This window comes from Hemibagrus wyckioides, linkage group LG03, assembly GCF_019097595.1.
Source record: "Hemibagrus wyckioides isolate EC202008001 linkage group LG03, SWU_Hwy_1.0, whole genome shotgun sequence".
Lineage (NCBI taxonomy): Eukaryota > Metazoa > Chordata > Actinopteri > Siluriformes > Bagridae > Hemibagrus > Hemibagrus wyckioides.
Window position 1 is genome coordinate 26001712 of NC_080712.1, and position 19163 is coordinate 26020874.

The 19163-nt window shown below is 39.2% G+C and overlaps 1 protein-coding gene across 1 annotated transcript; it reads right to left on the minus strand.

The window, feature by feature from the left end:
• Positions 1-8257: 8257 nt before the first annotated feature.
• Positions 8258-17333, minus strand: dnajc12 (DnaJ (Hsp40) homolog, subfamily C, member 12). The gene is made up of 6 exons (XM_058385648.1): positions 17264-17333; positions 17001-17103; positions 9417-9495; positions 9112-9251; positions 8826-8958; positions 8258-8621 (listed from the first exon to the last, which is right to left on the minus strand). Exons 2-6 carry the CDS (start codon positions 17076-17078, stop codon positions 8539-8541), a joined length of 513 nt encoding a protein of 170 aa, XP_058241631.1. The 5' UTR covers positions 17079-17103; positions 17264-17333; the 3' UTR covers positions 8258-8538.
• Between the last annotated feature and the right edge of the window lie 1830 nt (positions 17334-19163).

Below are 19163 nucleotides of genomic sequence, written 5' to 3' on the forward strand. Positions count from 1 at the left end.
GGTCACACATACATAATCGGTCGTAACGTTTCCTGTTAAAGAATCAATAAAACTCTTGCAAAAGCTTTCCATTTCTTCTTATGCAGCCCTCGCCGAATGAGAAGAAGCAGCCACACAGCACAACAGACTCGCAGAAATACTGTGCATAACAGTACATAAATTTTATGCTCTAACATAAAAGTCCATCCTCTTACCACTGATTATCTGTCTGTTTATTATTTCATACGTAGTAGGGCTGTACTATATAAAGGTTTTTGTGGTTTCTTTAAAAATAAAATGCTACAAATGTTATTCAGTTCAATTTTATTTGTATGGTGCTTTTAACAATGGCCATTGTCTCAAAGCAGCTTTACAGAAGAATAGAAATTACAAAGTTTAAAATTAAATTTAGATTTATTCCTAAAGATCAAACCTGAAGCAATGGTAAAGCAAAGGAAAATCTCCCTGAGACTATAAAGAAGAAACCTTGAGAGGAAGCAGACACAAAATGGATTACCTTTTGAGATAGGGATAATCTCATTTGCAGAGTATATGAAATAAAAATAAAATGTAAGCTTGCGTTGGAGAAAAGAATCCCTTGAAAATAAATTGCTAGTACAACTACTGATAACTACTGTATTGCATTTCTAAGAATGACTGACATTAACTTGCTAATATTTAAAGTACAATTCTACAAACATGTATAAACATCTCATTACTTGCATAACTGATGAGGCAATATAATAAATATGTATGAAAAAAGATATTTTTAATTTATTGTAATGAAATTTTTTTACATTTGTGAATACCTGCAGAAAGAATTAAACATGTAGTTAACAAATTATCATGCACTATCAGAGAATTATATTAATTCTATGTTACATATATAATGTAATCATCCATATCTATAGGCATATTCAAAGATGGATTCAAGAATAACCAATGCCAAGTTGAAATGGCCAAGAGCAGTCTGATCTGGCATATGTGTTCAGCTACAGTATATTGTTCCATGCACCACCTGGTATGTACACCGACCAGGCATAACATTATGACCACATGCCTAATATTGTGTCGGTCCCCCTTTTGCTGCCAAAACAGCCCTGACCCATCATGCACTGTGTATTCTGACACCTTTCTATTAGAACCAGCATTAACTTCTTCAGCAATTTGAGCAACAGTAGCTTGTCTGTTGGGTCGGACCAAGTAGGCCAGCCCTCGCTCCCCACATGCTGAAATGAGCCTTGGCCGCCCATGACCCTGTCGCCAGTTCACCACTGTTCCTTTCGTGGACCTCTTTTGATAGATATTGACCACTGCAGACTGGGAACACCCCACAAGAGCTGCAGTTGTTAGAGATGCTCTGATCCAGTCGTCTAGCCATCACAATTTGGCCTTTGTCAAACTCGCTCAAATCCTTACGCTTGCCCATTTTTCCTGCTTCAAACACATCAACTTTGAGGACAAATGTTCACTTGCTGCACAATATATCCCACTCACTAACAGGTGCCATGATGAGGAGATAATCAATGTTATTCACATCACTGGTCACTGCTCATAATGTTCTGCCTGATCAGTGTATTGCGTGAAAGAGGAAATAATGAAAGTGAATCTTAGCTACACAGCATTTTAACAGGCAAGGAAATAACTACACCACAATTTTACCCTTGACTAAGGTTGGTAAAACTTTTGGCATGATAAAAAAAAAAATCTTTATCACTGCAAAGAGCCTTACAACAGATGTACAACAGTGTTTTACAATAACAAACAGTTTTCATGGATTTGAACTTTTGTATCTGACTCCAGTCTCCTTTAACTAGACTCAGTGGAGCACCTGGCAGTCCTTGTATTACTCAAAGTAACTTATTTGTAACTTACTAACATTTGTATCAGTATAATAGAATGATGATTTTGATGTCACTTGTTTCAGTGTAGAAAAAAAATAATTTACAGATGTAAGTTTTATCAACTTTCATCTGTAAATTATTATTTTTCTACACTGAAACAAGTGACATAGTTGATAGTTGATAGTTTGAGTGCAGCCCGTTTTACATATCTCACCATCAGAACAATCACCCAAAACTCCTTTCCTCAGACCACGCTCTGTCCCTTCTAGTAAAGGGGCTTTAAACAGTCTGATTCAGTAGTTAAAGGGTTGAAGTGAAATGTAATCTATGGCCTTTTTTAGCCGTAGGTTGCAGAATCTGTCCTCAAAAGTTTGCTGGAGATTTTCAAGCAGCGTGGCATACCATGCACTCACTTTTACATGCTCTGCTACTTCTCCACTTGCCTTCAACATGGACAGAAAATGTGTGGACTCTCTCTTTTGTATGTGTGTCTAGAACAGCTTAGGTTAATTGAAAATTATGAAAACATTCTGCACCAAGTCAGGCAGCATCTGTCCATTGTCAAAAAAGCCCAGCAGAGGTTGTTTTTTTTTCTCCAGATGAGGAAGTTCAACCAGCCACAGGAGCTGTTAACACAGTTCTGCTCAGTTGTCATTGAGTCTGTCCTATGTACCTCTTAGGGCTGTCAATTGATTAAAATATTTAATCGTGATTAATCGCATGATTGTCATGAGTTAACTCGTGATTAATCGCAACTTAATTGCACATTTTTATCCGTTCTAAATGTACCTTAAATTAATACTTTTCAAGTTTTTAATACTCTAATCAGCATGGGCATGGACAAATATTGAAATGCATGTTGTTTATTATTAGTGAAACCATACTCAGCATAGAGCCTGAAGACTGAGATGTTTCAAAGGTCATAGATATTTTTCAAAGAACTTGTTCATGTCTATTAAACATATGAAAAAAAAAAGAACATAGAAAAACCACAGGTTCCCATTACTTCTTTCTTTGCACTGAGCTATTTACTTACACAAGCCTGTTTACATTTTCAGATCACTTCTTCTAAACACGCAAAGTGTACATTTATTACTGAAACCACCTTAAATATAGAGCATAAAGAACATAGACATGTTTTTCAAATAACTTGCTCATGACTATTAAACACATAAAGAAAAGAACATAGAAAAAACAGGTTCACATTACATCTCAACTGAAAAGAATGTAGTTGTTGTCTGCTTTTGGCGAGGGGCAGGAGAGCTATTTGCATCAGTTGTATGCTTCGCCATCAAGTGATATTTTAAACTCAATGTGCTGCGGTGATAACTGAATTCACATCGACAATAAATGCAGACTTCTGGCCGGCGCTACAGAGCAGTAAACACCTGTACATCCAGACACGAGAACAGCTTCTTCCTCCAAGCCATTCATCTTCTGAACAATTAATCTGTCGGCCATCTCCCCCAGTGCAATATAATAATCTATATATACATGTATGTATATAGGCACAAGTACAATACTGTTGCATCTTATTTCATTGAATCACACTTCATACCTTGCTCCTGAGCTGGACATTTTGCACGTTTATGCCTCCTGTACATGAGTACCCTATTTATACTTCCACCCTGCTTATATCTGATATTTCTATATTTTTCTATATTATAATTTATGTCTGTATATTCTCAAGCACCAAAAAAAATTCCTTGTATGTGTGAGAATACATGGCAATAAAGCACATTCTGATTCTGATCTTTAATTTCCTTGCAGATCCATGTTTAGTTTAGTACCAAAAATGCCAAACACAAAATCCACTGGCGGTGTCATGCCCCCTTATGTTTCTCAGCAAAGAACAGCTTCACTAAAATTTCACTAATAAATTACCTCTTGAAAGCGATTACAGTTTAATGAAGAAATAGATCTTAACAGTTCTTGATCTAGTTCAGCTATGAGTCTTTTGAACTGTTTGCAGTTGTGAGCATGGGTGTGAGCATGTGTGTATAAATTTGTCAAGTTCCTGCACAGATTTCATGATGTGGCCCAGGTTCAGCTTTTTAGACAGCAACTGCTAATATATCCTGAATATATCTTGGCACACTCTTTCCTGGGCTGACCATGGCCCTGGGCTGACTGTGTGATCTTGCAATACTTTGAGCTCTCTGAGGTCCCATACAAATTGTAGCCTGTGCACTCCAACAAATTAGGTCAGGTACAGGTACCACCATGTCACCAACCTTAGATAATCAAACCACTAGCCAAATGTTTAATCGATATTATCTGACATACCACATGATCATGATCATTTTACTGTTGTTGATCTCTGTGGTGCCTTTTTCAGTATCCCTGTCAGTGAGCAGACACAGCTGATCTTTGTGTTTGCATTCAAACAATGTCAGTACCCCTGGATACGCTTACATCAAGGATTCATCAAATTCACCGGCTGTGTTCTCGTCCATGGTGCATTTATTGTTGTCATCACTCATCCTGTCAGAAGGCTGTACTCTTCTGAAATATGCAGATGACATTTTGCTTTCAGGTAAAGATACAGACTGCTGTAGAAGAGTCTCACTTGTCCTCCTCACACACCTGACAGGGGCACGGCTGTGGGAGTGTTGGCCCAAGAGCACAGTGGTGCTCTTGTAGCATATCCAGTAGCATATCTGGCAAAGTCTCTCGATTCTGTGATCTAAGGTTTGCCTGCATGTTTGTGTTCAACTGCTGACTCTGCTCTACTGCTCTCTGAAAGAGTTGTCCTTTCACACCAACTTACACTACATACACCACATCAGGTAGTTGCCATTCTTAACAACGTTCAGACACGGCACATGATCACAGTGTCATTCAGGCTACAAGGCTATCCTCTGTGCCACATAAAATCTCACTTTCAAACCTTTAATGGCCCAAAATAGCCCAGCCTCTGCTTCGTGTTCTGTTCGGAGGAACAGGCGCCCGATTGCTAGTTGAAGCACAACTGCCTGACTGCGATTTTTTAATCATCTCTGGGTGCAGATCTGTCATAACACCTGTTGGAGGGTGGGGCACACATATTTGTAGATAGCTTTTGTTAACTCAATGATAATACCACCTTATGAGGATACTCAGTCTTTTCTTTGCCTAAAGTTGTACACAAAGCTCACTCTATTCCTTTTCTCTCAGCTCAAGTGGCTGAACTTATTTCTTTAACAAAGGCATGTTGTCTGTTTAAAGATCAAGTAGTAACTATTTATATTGATATGCTTTTGGTGAAGCTTGTAAAATTCGGCTTGCACATGATTTTAAAGCCCATTTCATGTGCTACACTGGTTTCTGATCTTCTAGAGGCATCAGTGTTACCTAACGTCTAGCTGTCCTTACGGTCAAGGTCACGAACCAGGAGATTCTGAAATTGCTGTAGGTAACTCTCTTGCTGATGAAATAGCCAAATGGGCTGCTAAGGATGGCATGCCCTCGCCTTTTGTGCACAAAACAGCCACAGTATTTTATCTGTTTACACACATTTTGACTGCACTAGATACTGACATATCTTTTCTCCAGACACAGGCTACTAAACAGGAACTTTTTTTAATCTTCTGAGAGCTGTTTGCCCTCATATAAGGACGGACTGATTTGCTGTCCTCAAGGCTGCACTGCACTCCCCTGTTCTCTGTACCTTTTTCTTGGTGTCTCACATGCCACAAAAAGAGGGGTGATTAGGAATATCATCAAACAATTTTTTATTCTAAATGTCACTAAAACTTCCAAATTGCTACTCAATGTGTGTTTGATTTGTGCTAGATAGGGTAAAACCAACAAACAGTATGCATTGCCCCCTCCAGATGTGCCATTTCATGCCTTGACTTCACATATGCCAACTGTGAGAAACCAAAAATATCTCAAAAGTTCACCTTTCACATCCAAAGTGACACACAAACTTTGTTATCTCAATATTGACTGGAATTTTCACATTCCATACCATCCCCAAAGTTCCAGAATAGTAATATGAAAGAACAGAACCATTAAAGACAGACTCACTAAAACTTTATTGCAAACAAACAGCTGAAACTTGGTGGATCTCTTGCCCTCAGTTCTTTGTGAAATTCGAATAACACCACATTTAAAATGATCTCCATTTGAGATAATTATGGGCAGGCTATTTCCAACCCTTTGGACTAAAAGTATGACAATGCCTCTGCCTCTCTCCCTCTACTCATAGAGCAGCCGACTCACCACTTTTCTCTCAGGTGATGATGTATTAGTAAAAAGCCTCATCCCTCCTCACATTAACAAATTCTTCAGAGAAAGGAGAAACTCAGCCGACAAGCAGCCCTTAGGGTGTCAGGAACTACTGATACAATTCCCTGCCAGACCACTAGATGGGGTGCTGGCAGGTATATTGCTATACCTTGTGGCGTGGCATGTGTCCTGTCAGCTGTTCCTAAATTGCTCCTAATGTGTTACCTTATTTACACCTGCCCTCTCATGTCTGTCTTTGTCAAGTCATTGTTTGTTGTTGTGTTTGGTTCCTTGAGTTTGTATTAAGTTTTTCTAGGTTGAGTCTTTGTTTTCAGTGACACCTTCAGGTATTTGAGTTTTGGTTATTTCATGTTGTTTGGTTAGTGATATTGTGCAATTGCTCGCAATTTGTCTGACGCTCATAATGCTTTAGGATTGTGTATTCCATTGTACCAGTCGCTGTGATAATCATTTGGCCTCTCTCTTGTTACCATGTATTTTTCGGTACATTTCTGTAGTGTAGGAGATCCATAGGTACCCTGATCTCTGGCATGAGTCAGCTTTAAAGGGTGACTGTCGTTTGAGGTTGGTGCTGTGGGATGGCTCAGTAAGCAGTGAGGCTGTCTATGCTGTTGGGACCTAAGAGGGCATTGATATATTCTGACTATATCTTGGCACACACTGCCCTGGGCTGACTGTAATACCATTTGTTTATGGCTTCATCTTATGACTGTGATATACTTTGTTTTGTCCTAGAAATTCTTTCTGTCAAGGTCATTGACAGATCCAAACATGGTTGGCACTTTGTTTGTGGCTATTGCAGGTAGAGCTGCGCGATTAATCGTTATCGATTAATTCGAATTTATGGTTTGTCGACGTTGAAAAACGAAAATCGATTTTACAATTTCACTTTGGTTTGGCAGAGTGAGCTTCCATAGTTCTGCGACGCAAAGAGCTTGTTTCTAAGAGAGGTGCGGTTTCTTCAGTCTGGTTGAAAAACGCGCTGAAGACGAGGAGGAGCCGAAGTCTGCCACCGTTTTCATATGAAATTTAAAGGGGACTGAGACAATCATGAATTTGTGAACAGTTTATGGAGAATCTCAGAATTTTTCGCGGGGGGTGTGAATAGAAATGTTAAAAATGGCCTAGCAATGAAAACAGCAGCAGACTTTGGCTCTTCCCCGTCTTTCAGCGCGTTCTTCAATCCACAGACCGCGGCGTTACAAAGTGAGGATCAGAGGACGTGTGTGTGATCAGGAAGACTCATATTTGGCTTGTTCAGTACTCAAATGTTATACATATCTATGCAATACAGTGGAATGCTGCAATAAGTTTACCATCCTATCCTGTTAGTCAAACCTTTTATTTTATTTATTTGTTTTACTATTATACCCTCATCCCCCTTAAATGAAAATCCTAGACTCGCCCCTGATTGTTTTTCTTCAGGGATTTTTTTTTTTTTTCTATTTTATAAAAAGTGATTTTAAAGTTACAAATCCCTCATTTTGTTAAATTACTTTGTTTTGCTAGAATAATTAGATCTTGTAAAGACTGGTGAAAGTTTGCACTTTAATTCCAAAAAAAGGTTTTTGTTGTATTTCCTAAAATAACAAAATCTGGTTAGCGAAATAAGTTTGCAGTTCATGTGTGGTTATATTGTTTTTGCTCAAAAAAAAAATCTATCATAGTCTCTAGTGTTTGATTAATTTTTTGTTAAAGAAAAATAATCGTTTTAAAATCGAAAAAATCCAATTTCGTTTTAAAAAATCAGATTCAATTTATAGGACATATCGCCCAGCTCTAACTGCAGGTAGTTTTGATAATTATAGATTGGCTCTTTCAGATCAATGCCACAGATTCTGTCTTTCAACCATACAATGGCAAGCAGTTCGTAACTTGCAAACTTCTGACATAGACCACAGCTTATCTTGAACGTAGCAAGACTAACTCAAAACAGTGCTGAAATACTGGCATTTCTCAAGATATGACTTTCAGTTTGAAAGATTGCCTAACCATTGCCTATCCCTTGACTTCTCAAGTTTCTGATATACTGTATAACTGCACATAATAAGCTTATCTTATGTCTTATCGGTACTTGCATGCATCCTCACCACTCTTGTTACCTGAAGTCTAAACAACAATTTTACGCATTTTCAAAAATACTTATCCTCTAGCATTGTAACATATGGACTATAGAAATGGAGCATGTTTTCTCAACTGAGTGATGACAATAGCCATGTTTTATTCCACAATAAAAAAGCAATGTGAATTAGCACTCCACAATATTACCCTAAACAACAAACTTGTGCATTTTCAATAATACTGACTTAATATCTTGCAGTGTTCTGTAATGTCGATTATGAAAATAGTCAAGATGTTCTCTCTATTGACTGACTAAAATCAATAGCCATGCTTTATTTCACACTATGAAACTATTCACAAAATTATTTTAAATTGATTTACCAATAGCACGATAAATATTGAGTTTATAGCCTGTATTTCTTTATATTTGATAATTTCTAAACCTTTCCAAGAGGCCTGAAGGAGTATCACCTGTACGTCGAAATTTGTGAAGCCAATAACCACCTGAGGAAAACACAGATTAACACTGTCAGTAACATATCGAGACGGGACATTTTAAAACCATGTTTCCATCAATTTGGAAACTGAGAACAATAGTAGATATTTAAATTTTAATGCATTGATTAAATTACATTTTGCTATAATTTTTGTTGAGTTTTAACTGACGACTGATAATTTCGCTGTAATTGTGTAAAAAAAAAAAATTACCTGAAGAAAGTTCATTAGATGTTATCCCTTCTTTTGCCACTTGTGTTTCTGACTGATCAGCTTGGAATTCATCTGTGTCTTTTGCTGATTTTAGCATTGGCTTCTTTTTGCTTTTAAGGGCCCAATGCATTGACTAAAAAATGAAAGGAAACCGACAACAAATAGCATGTATTTATGTGCCTAAATATTTAACCTATAAACCCTTCCTTATGGTGTATTATATAAGAAAAAGGAAACCTTTTAAGTGAAAGTCAATCACAATGTCTTATTTAAAAATGGCACTTACAATTTTAACTGAATCACTCAAGGCCTGCCATTCACTGAATGGCACAGTGATGCTACTTCTCAACCAGTAGTCATATTTTCTTCTTTTGGTCTCATCTGTGAGAATATCTTTGGCCTGTTGTAACTTTTGAAAGTCTTGTGCTGCACAAAAAACACAACCGTCATTAATCTTTTTATAAATAGTGTGCAAATTGTAAAAATTCAAAATAAAATCTGAAGTGTTACACAGGATCATGAAAGCTATGTAGGTTATTTAACTGTATACTATGTTGACTAGTAGGTTAATTTTAATTAGTTTGAGCTTACCTGCTTTAGGATTTTCTGGTTGTTTGTCGGGGTGGCAAGACAGGGCTCTCACTTTGTACTCTGCCATAATTTGTTCAGTCTAATGGATATGAAAAGAACAGACCATAAACAGACTGCTTGTCAAACATGATCAGTGATGGTTTTTAAGTATCTGATACATTTTATATTATACAGATTATTGCATAATCTTTTAGGCAAAATTAACATTTGTACAGATGTTAGGCTATACAGGCTAATTTAAATGTATGCAGTGCCTCTGTCTGTATCTATATTTGGATCTAAACTGGCAGGTTTAAGTCTGTGTTAAATATGAATAACCTTTTTAGACAGCTGTTTTGTTAGTGTTCTTGGAGGTCCAAGCATGATGATCTGGAACCCACTTGTCTTTGTTCGGACCGTTGGTGCTGTGACTCAGAGCTGCTCACTTAAAACCACTCCAGACTGAACTTCTTCAACTCAGCTATGATTTGATGACTGTCACTCTATCAAAGAACCACTACAGACCAGTATTTAAGTTATCCTCTGCTTTGCAAGGTTTATCCTGTTTTTGGCAGGGAAGGTTAGCCACAGTTGTGTGTTAACAATTAGTTGATCCTCTACTTGGGTAGGGAAGAATTTGGTTCATCCTCTGTTTTTGGCAGGGAAGGTTAACAACAATTGTGTGTTAAATAGTTGATCCTCTGCTTCGGCATAGATTTTGATGATGATGAAAAAAATACGTGGACTAGTAGTTACATCACCAATAGGGACAGACCAGGACACACGGACCAAGAGCCCAAGGAAGAACCGACGTGCAACAGGCCTCGGGGGCCAACCCAAGGGTGAAGACTTCCACATAGATTCCCCTTTTCTAGTTCATCCCTACCTGACTGGTCCATAGGTGTTGGTATTTGGAGATTAGGGCAAGGAACTACACCAAAAAATGAAACCACTATACGATCCAATGAAGTTTAACCTAGCATTCTAAAAAGGAAAAACAAAAAAACCCACACATTTTTGTCCGTTTTGTTTTTCTTTTGCCGTCATCGTCTTTTTTTTTTTTCTTTTGTTCACAGCTAGCCATGGTCAAGGTTTAGCGAAATAGTTGTTTTAGTTTCATTATATTAATATTCATAACAGACTACTAATTTTCAGCACAAAGGCATGGCAATAGCTTGGGTCAAGAATACACCCCTTTAATGCTAAGACCTAATACGAGAGTGTAAACTAACAACAAGCTGATAAAAATGCTAAGTTTACGAATTGAGTTATTTAGAACTCTCTAGGATCTACTGTAACATACATTTCTCTTTGAATAATAATTTGCATATCCCAGCTCTCACCACCAAATGGTGCTCAAATCACAGTGATCAGGAACTGTGAACTAGCCTACAGTTGGGGGGTCAACTCTGGGGATCTTTTTCCCATTCACTGCTTTGTTTAAGAGTATTACCTCTAAGATTTTGCATTATCATACCAGGGAGTTGACACCTGTGAGGTCCACCTCCCCCTGGGTTTTTTTTTTTTCTTTTCTTTTAATCACCTCTAGGCTTTTCTATTGTCGTACCTTCAAGGCCTGCCCACTCAAGGCCTTTAAAACTGCATATTCCTTTTCACTAGACTTGGTGACTACAGTACCACTGCTACAGTACCAGACTACAGTGTGTTCTGATCTCCAATAAAATATTCCTGCTGAACACTACTTCTGAGTACCCTGATCTGCTTTGGTGATTTCACAACAGCTTCTAAAGCTTAGTCAGTACTATCTTATGCTACTCAGGCATGTGAAATGAGTTTTACATCTGTCAATATCAATGAACCATATGTCTTACAAACAAAATACTTCACCCTGATTTCTTGGGGTATCCCAAGCAAAAAAGCCTCATGAACTATTACCTCTATACTTTAGATTATTTTGGTAACTTGTATAATATAGAAAAAATGCTTATGCTAATTAGTCCTGGGATTTTTGGCCAATCTTCACATCAAACTCTGCAGAAGAGTGAGACACTCAATCAAAAACATGTTAACATTTGTAAACAATATGGCAAGTGGTATACTGTATTTCGGCCCTAATCTGGTTGAGGGGTGGCTGAAGTGGTTAACGATCAGGGTTTAAGCCCCAGCACCATCAAGCTGCCACTGCTGGGCCCCTGAGCAAGGCCCTCAACCCTTTCTGCTCCAGGGCTGCTGCATCATGGCTGACACTGGGCTCTGACCTCAATCTCCAAAGTTAGGATATGCGAAGAAAGAATTTCACTGTGCCGTAATGTATATGTGACAATAATAAAGGCTTCTTGTCATTCTTTTAAGTTTGTGTAAATAAGTAAGTTTGGGTAGGGACCTAATAGTATGTGGTGCAACTTCACTCAAATTGGCCACAGGAGAGCATTATAAAAACATAGGACAAAATTCTGAGGTAGTTTAGAAAGGATTGAGCATGTTCATACCCAGGAAGTGGAGCTAATGTCAGCAAAAATATGTAAGTTCCTGAAAGTTTGTATGACATATCTAATGTGTTAATATATAATTTGATGGCCTAATGACTTTAAAAAAACATGGCCACCATCATACAAACAGAATACTAGGCCATCATCATGAAACTGGAATGGAAGCCTTGGGTAGGGGCTCACTACTACCTAATAGAATCTAACTTAAATTGGCACCCGTGGAGCACCTGTGGTACACAAACATGAAATGTAAGGCGCACTATAAAATTTCTTTTTCTTTTAGTTGATTTGTGAGGTCATGTTGGATGAGAAGGCCTGGCTTGCAGTCTCCACCCTAATTAATCCCAAAGTTGTTCTATCAGGTTGAGGTCAGGACTCTGTGCAGGCCAGTCAAGTTCCTCCACACCAAACTCGCTCATCCATGTCTTTATGGACCTTGCTTTGTGCACAGGTGCACAGTCATGTTGGAACAGGCCATCCCCAAACTGTTCCCACAAAATTTGGGATCATGAAATTGTCCAAAATGTCTTGGTATGCGAAGCATTAAGAGTTCCTTTCACTGTAAGGGGCCAGGCCCAACCCCTGAAAACAACACCTGAATTCAATTATTTGGAGGGGTGTTCCAAAACTTCTGGCAATATAGTGTATATCATACATATTCAATTTGAGAGAAATTACTTTGTTTAGATTACATCCCTCTATCACCATGCTTGACAGTTGGTATGAGGTGATTTTGGTGGTAAGCTGTGTTTGGTTTTTGCCAAACATGGTCCTGTGAATAATAACCAAATATCTCCACCCTTTTTCTCATCAGTCCAAAGGATATGGTTCCAGAATTTATTGTGGTTTGTTCAATTGCAGTTGCAAAGTTGTGCTGCCAAATTCTTTTTTCTGAGAAGGGGCTGTAGTGACTTGCAGCAGCAGGCAGAACAAAGACAGAACCTGGGCTAGTGGTTAAGAGGTTTTGTTTTGTTTTAGGTGAGGGAAAGAGAGAGGATGGGGGTGCAGTAAGGATGTGGGACATGTGGGTAGTGGTCGCTGTGGAGCTGCAGCACAGTTCAACTGTTGTTAGGTCTGAGACTGTCCCGTAGGTGGCAGGGGTGAGGGCTCTTGATTGTGTTGCAGAGGAAGAACATAGCTGTCACCAATCTTGTCTGAAAGTCAAAGAACAAAATGGATCAGCATAGCCATGTAGACAAACGCTGCTCCCTTTGCTGAGGCTATGGCATCCTTTTATTCTTTCCAGTTCTCTCTGTGAGGATGAGGAGCCACCAGGGTTACCTGCCTCCAGCCATTTCCATTTTTCCACCTCACCCTGTGGGTATGTCCTCCTTCTGTAGTCCACAACGGTGGTCCTGACACGGTGCTGTCCATTAGGCACCTGGCCACCAGTAGTCTGAGTAGCATGTGGCAGTTTGTGGAGTCCTACCATAACAGTACAAACAGCCCCCCCTCCCCTGGCAGCAGGCTTCTGGGCTGGTGTCAAACCATCACTACTGGTGAGGTTTTGTTCTAGCACTGTCAGATCTGCTGAGGTGTCAGACCTGGTTCCACTGTGACCATGTCTGTGAACTGATCACATACATGATCACACTGATTAGTTCTTTCTGCTGTGAGGAAATCTTCTCCCAAGGTACACACTGGTCATTCTGACATCAACAAAAGCTGACAAAGCAGAGACTGGTTCAATCCATTTTTTTTTTTTTTTAAATGTGTTGAAGTGAAATAGAAGATGTTTTTACCCAGTCTTTCCCAGCTGATGCAGATGATGGTTCACTGGGCTCACTTGCTCAAGGATCTTGTACAAGCCTTGCCAGCAGGTCAGGAATTTGCCCTTTGTGCTGGGCAGCAGGAGAAGCACCTGGTCACCTTGGTAGAACTGGTGGGCTTGGACTGGTCAGTTGTAGGTCTATTTCTGTTTTGCTTGCTCCTCCTCCATCTGCTGAGTCATGATGGGAGCCACCAGATCACTCTGCTCCTGCACATTCCATGCTTCCTTGACCATGTCATGTACATGACCTTGACTATGAATTTGCAGTAAGTTTCCATGGACAGATAGCTGTTAACAACAATCTTCATTGCTTCTGGGCCTAGGTGTATGTCAGCATGTCTATCTGCTATTGTCTGTCTATTTAAGCATTTCTCCCCAGCTACACTTTTAATGAATATTTCCAGTCTCTTCCCTGGTTTGTAAGTTAACTAATAAATCTTTTAATTTAAATTATAAAGCCCATGGCTTTTATTTCCTCCCTGTGACTGACATGGCTAACTATAATACCTTAATATTTCAGTTTGATGGTTGAGCATTTTCTTACTGACTCATTTTCTCAGCTCAAACAGGATTAGTGATCGTGGTACAATTTTTAAAGACTGTTTTATATGCCCATTGCTGCCTGTTAATTATGCATGCTTTGAATAGAAAGGAAAACTGTAGCTCTTTGCACTGACATGCAGACTTCTGAAGTTTGAATAACCCAACTGTGACAAATATGTACTCGACAGAGTTTATAGAGTTAAACTCGAAAGTGCCCCATGTCCAAATTAAATGACATGTTTTTCTCATAGTAATTCTTAATATAGAAACAAATAGAGAACTGTGCAAAAACTTTTAAGAAGCCTTTCGTAAGGACTAATTGTTCATTGTTTTTTCAAATGTGTTGGCACTGACTAAAAGCTGACATTTTGTACTCGCGCAACTTTCAAAGCACATTTCTATCAGGTTCACAATGTGCCTGCACCCTTTGTTATTGTTAAAGCCTTTGCTGCAGATTTTGAGTGCCATTTCGCTGTCTACGTACCAATTTTACCTTGGAAAGAACATTTTCTACATTCCACCATCACTGAGGTTTCGCCTGACCTTCCAGAGGTGACAAAAGACATTTTAGAAGAGACCTTGCAATCCCTTGGTGTGGAGGCCTATGATTTAAGTATATTTACGAAGCCGATTTTCTTCCAGCACTGAGGCCAGTTCAGGCCCAAAAAGTTCTTGCTACTTGGAGGCTGAGATGTAAAACATGTTATTGCATTATAGAATGCAACCAGTGAAACATTGTGCTCTTCGTGTGTGTGGCAACTGAAAACTATAGCAGCTCATCTGTTGGTGCCTCACCAGAACCTCCCACATCCTTGCAGTCTGTTTGACCCAGAGATTCATGATCAACCTCTTCCTGTAGCTTCCAAAGCCCTGATATAGACTGGGTGGGCAGCTTTCTGAGAGTATGGGATAAGCTCCCAGAGGAACTGAATAGGTCAATGGAGAGAGGAAAATGACCAAGTCCACAAATGAGAAGAGAGTTGGGCCAAATTGTGGTTTGTGAAAGCCTCACACTGATGATTCTGACACAGACAAAGTCTCTCCAAAACAGAAAGCAGCAAATCCAGGACACTTTTTGGTGCATTAACTGGGATTTAAAATTCTCCTGGAGGCAGGATCTTGTGCTCTCATTGCTGCAGCCCATGTTCAATTCCTGGGCAGGGAGCTAACCCAGCCACTGAAGTGTTAACTCTCAGTGCCAGTCCCAAACCCGGATTAAATGGAAGGGTTGCATCAGGAAGGGCATCCGGCATAAAACCTGTGCCAACTCAAAACGCGCATACTAAATGATCCCTTGTGATGACCCCAAACAAGAAGCAGCCAAAAGCACAACAACTGGGATTTAAAATTCCTGCCCCTTGAAAAGACCACAGAGAGCCAATGGAGAAGAAAGAAAAACTGAAGATGATGTCTCAGCAACCTGAAGTATTTAGAATCTATTCTAAAATATTTAGAATCAAGAAAGTCTTAATTTCCTGAGAGTTCACCAAAGCCGAAACACCATTTCTTGCGGCACTAATTTTTAAATGTGGACCCTCAATTAGATTATGGACTATGCATTTTCAAAGTAAAAATAGCTATTTCAAGGGATGTGTTGGGCATTTGAAAAACTTTAAAAATATCTCCATAACTTTATCTAAAAGACATCCAAACCAGGGGTTTTCAAACTGTGGGTCATGACCGGTAATGAGCAAACGACTTTTAAGGGACCATTCTTTTTATAATGAATCATTTAAATTAAGAGACATATACACACACAAGAATCAGAATTCTGAATAAATTCACTGAACGACCTGTGAGAAGTCTTCGGATCAAGTCAAAACAACAAACTCTAAAATGGAGCCAAACAGAAAATATGACCTTGATCTTGGTTTTGTTGCCTGCGGAGGTCCATAGGGTGAGGAAGTCCCTCAGTGTCTGTTATGCTTAGAAAAGTTGGCAAGTGCTAGCATGAAACCCTCAAAACCTAAACGGCACCTCACAACAAAACATTCTGCATACACCAACAAAGGGCAATCACATTTTCAATAAAAAAAGAAGAGTATTTTCGTCAGCAAAAACTGACCAAAGGCACAGCCAGCATCCCACTCATTTTAGCTGCATATTGAATCCCAAAATCCGAAAGGCCACACACCACAGGAGAGGAGAGTTTTAGTGCCCTTTTCCACCACTTACCTGTGAGTGGAATTTCTGCTCTGGCAATGAAAAGAAAATACAGATCTCGCCTATAGCCATCTTAGGATGTGTGTCAGTATGTCCAAAATAATTCCTAATGAAAAACAGACTGTTTTGACATTTGAATAGTTATCATATCTTTTTTTGTGTTTCTTAAAAGCCTTCTGGTATTGTGATCAATTATATATTTCATTTACATGACAAAGAAAATTAAAACTGCTCTCTACTAAATCAGGATGTGTTTTTTTTCTCCATATTTCCATTTAAAAATAAAATGGTGTGTCTTGAGATTGATTGTACTTGTCTAGGTGATGCTGAAATGAAAAAGTTTGGGAACCCTTGTATTAAACATCCTGGAACATGGCACCTTTTTGTTTGATAACCATTTTTCAAATAAACAAAAAAAAGCAACATGTGGCCGACAGCTGTTTTCTTATATATACACATAAACATATACATATAGAGCAACGCTGAAACCTATGTCTTAACCAGATGACCGATGAACGTAGCCTACTGTTTTCTGCTTACAACCCTAATACAGAAGTTTCGGACACTGATGTGTACCTTTCCTCAAAAATAACCACTGCATAATCAGTCGAGTGTAATAACAAGACATGAAGCATTATACCCAGGCTTCATCTCGGCGGACAAAACCAGAAATCTTACCGTTGACAGTTCATCGCACCCAAGCAAGCCGTAATAATCCTCCAGATCTTCCATTTTACAGTTTATTATCTTTTCCATGTTTGTGGAAGCAGCCTCAGTGATCCTTTCACAACACAAAACAACGCAAAGGTTGGTATAAATGTTGTACATTAATCTCCAGTAGATCATTAACATCTTTATAAAGTATAAAATATAAATTTTATGTAGTACAAAACATTAACGAGTCTGTATTTTGCAGGCTATTTTGTTGCTATCTTGCTCACCTAACAGTCTCCGAGGCTGTTATAGCGGTCTCTCTATCAGAACAGTCTCTGAGTTTCTGAGTGTCGTTAGACTCTGAGGCGGAGCAGCGAGTATGGAAAGGCAAAAGGGTCATATTTGTTTACACAAAATCTGTGAACGAGGGGAAGAGAAATGGGTCTGGTGGTGTAGTCGATTTATAAATTGAGGCAGTAAATTATTTAATGTTTATTTAAAGTTTCATCAGGCATGTGGGGCACTGTGTGTGTAGGATTATTTGGACAAATTATGTGGCTGTCATGGTGCACTTTCTGTTTGCCTCATGCTCAGTAAGTCATTCCACCATTTCTGTCTGTTATTCTGCCCCTTTTTGATCCTGTCTTTTTCTCATTTTCTGGTCTGCCCTGCGTTACTCTGTTTGATAATCACTTGGATTATTGGACCTGGCCAGCATTACCCAAAACCTTATCCAACACATGAACTAGGTCTCCCTTCCACCTACATAACTCATGCCTGCTCCAGTTCCCCAGGAGCTGTACTTGCCTCACCCTGAGTGATTCTCCAGAATACCTGGACTCTGCCGCCCCACCAAGTGAGCCAGAATTGCATGTCATCTTACTGCTGTCTGGCAAGGCCTGGCTGTGGAAAACAGCTGAGTGGCTGAGTCAACATTCTAGTCCTCGTATGATGCCTTTGCTAAGGAGCTACGCAAGATGTTAGACACCACGAGAGAGGCTGTGCAGGCACTATTTGAAATGGCCCCTATTTTCGTCCTCGCTGCTTCTTAGCATATTAAATCACTAAATTGGGCTAAATCATTATAATTTGGGACACCACATCAGCAGCTGGTTGACATGGCTGTCAACCTAACAGCCCTACTGGAACAGCACTGTGCTTCTCATGCTCCTCCAGACTTTCCCCCTCCTTCATTCTATTACATCCTACCATGCTCAATAGCCCATGCTTTTTCTCAGATCGAGATGGACTACACCACTCTTTCTTTCTGGCTCACCCATTAACCATATTGTTCTGAGTTCAAGTGAGGACTCCTCATCTAAATCTGACTATAGCTCTGTGCCAAGTCCCACTGATCACAGTCCCCTCAGCCCTGTTACATTTCCACACTTTAATCATCAGCCTCAGAGATTCAATCTAGTCAGGCTCAACGGGGGCCTAGCCACCTATTACTTTATTTAATGTGTTTTATGACCAAATCCTGTGCTAAGTTTGTTCAATTTTCATTCCCACAGGACCCTTCTCCATCTCTAAGCTGCTCAACCCAGTGGCCATACATCTAAAGCTCCTGTGAAGGAGGAGTCCTGTGAAGCCATCCCTCATCTCAGGCCTGTGTGCCATTTTTAAAATAATAATAATCCCCCACCAGGGGACAACAATAATTAATAATAATAATAATAATAATAATAATAATAATAATAATAATAATAATAATAATAATAATAATAATAATGGGGAAGGGTTGCGTCGGGAAGGGCATCTGGTGTAAAACCTGTGCCAAATCAAATGTGTACCAGATAATCCACTGTGGCAATTTTGATTCTGATGGAGCAGCCAAAAGCCCAACAACAACATTATTATTACCATTATTATTTGGTTCACTGGGACAAATATTAAACCAATATAATGTTTAGCTCTTTCAGAATTATGTAGTAGAGCTTGTCATTACACCATATAGCTACAAACTCGTTTATATCACCTTGTCAGAAGCTGCTCAGACGCTACCCTATTTGACCAATGAACGGCCTTCTGGTGGGACGTGTTCTCATTCTCTGTTTCACATGATTAACCACCCTACATATACTTTGTGTTTAGTATTTTAGTTACTTAGTCATTGTCTTTGTTTTCCACCTTTGTCAGTGTTTGTGTATGTTCCTGGTCAGTGTCTCATAACACCTGTTTTGTTTC

Excerpts from the sequence above, each read along its gene's own strand:
- dnajc12 (XM_058385648.1), bottom strand. The coding sequence starts at position 17,078 with ATGGAAAAGATAATAAACTGTAAAATGGAAGATCTGGAGGATTATTAC. Across the intron at positions 9,252-9,416 it reads ACCAGAAAATCCTAAAGCAG|CACAAGACTTTCAAAAGTTA; the intron begins GTAAGCTCAAAC and ends TTTTTTGTGCAG. Across the intron at positions 8,622-8,825 it reads ATCTAATGAACTTTCTTCAG|GTGGTTATTGGCTTCACAAA; the intron begins GTAATTTTTTTT and ends TGTTTTCCTCAG.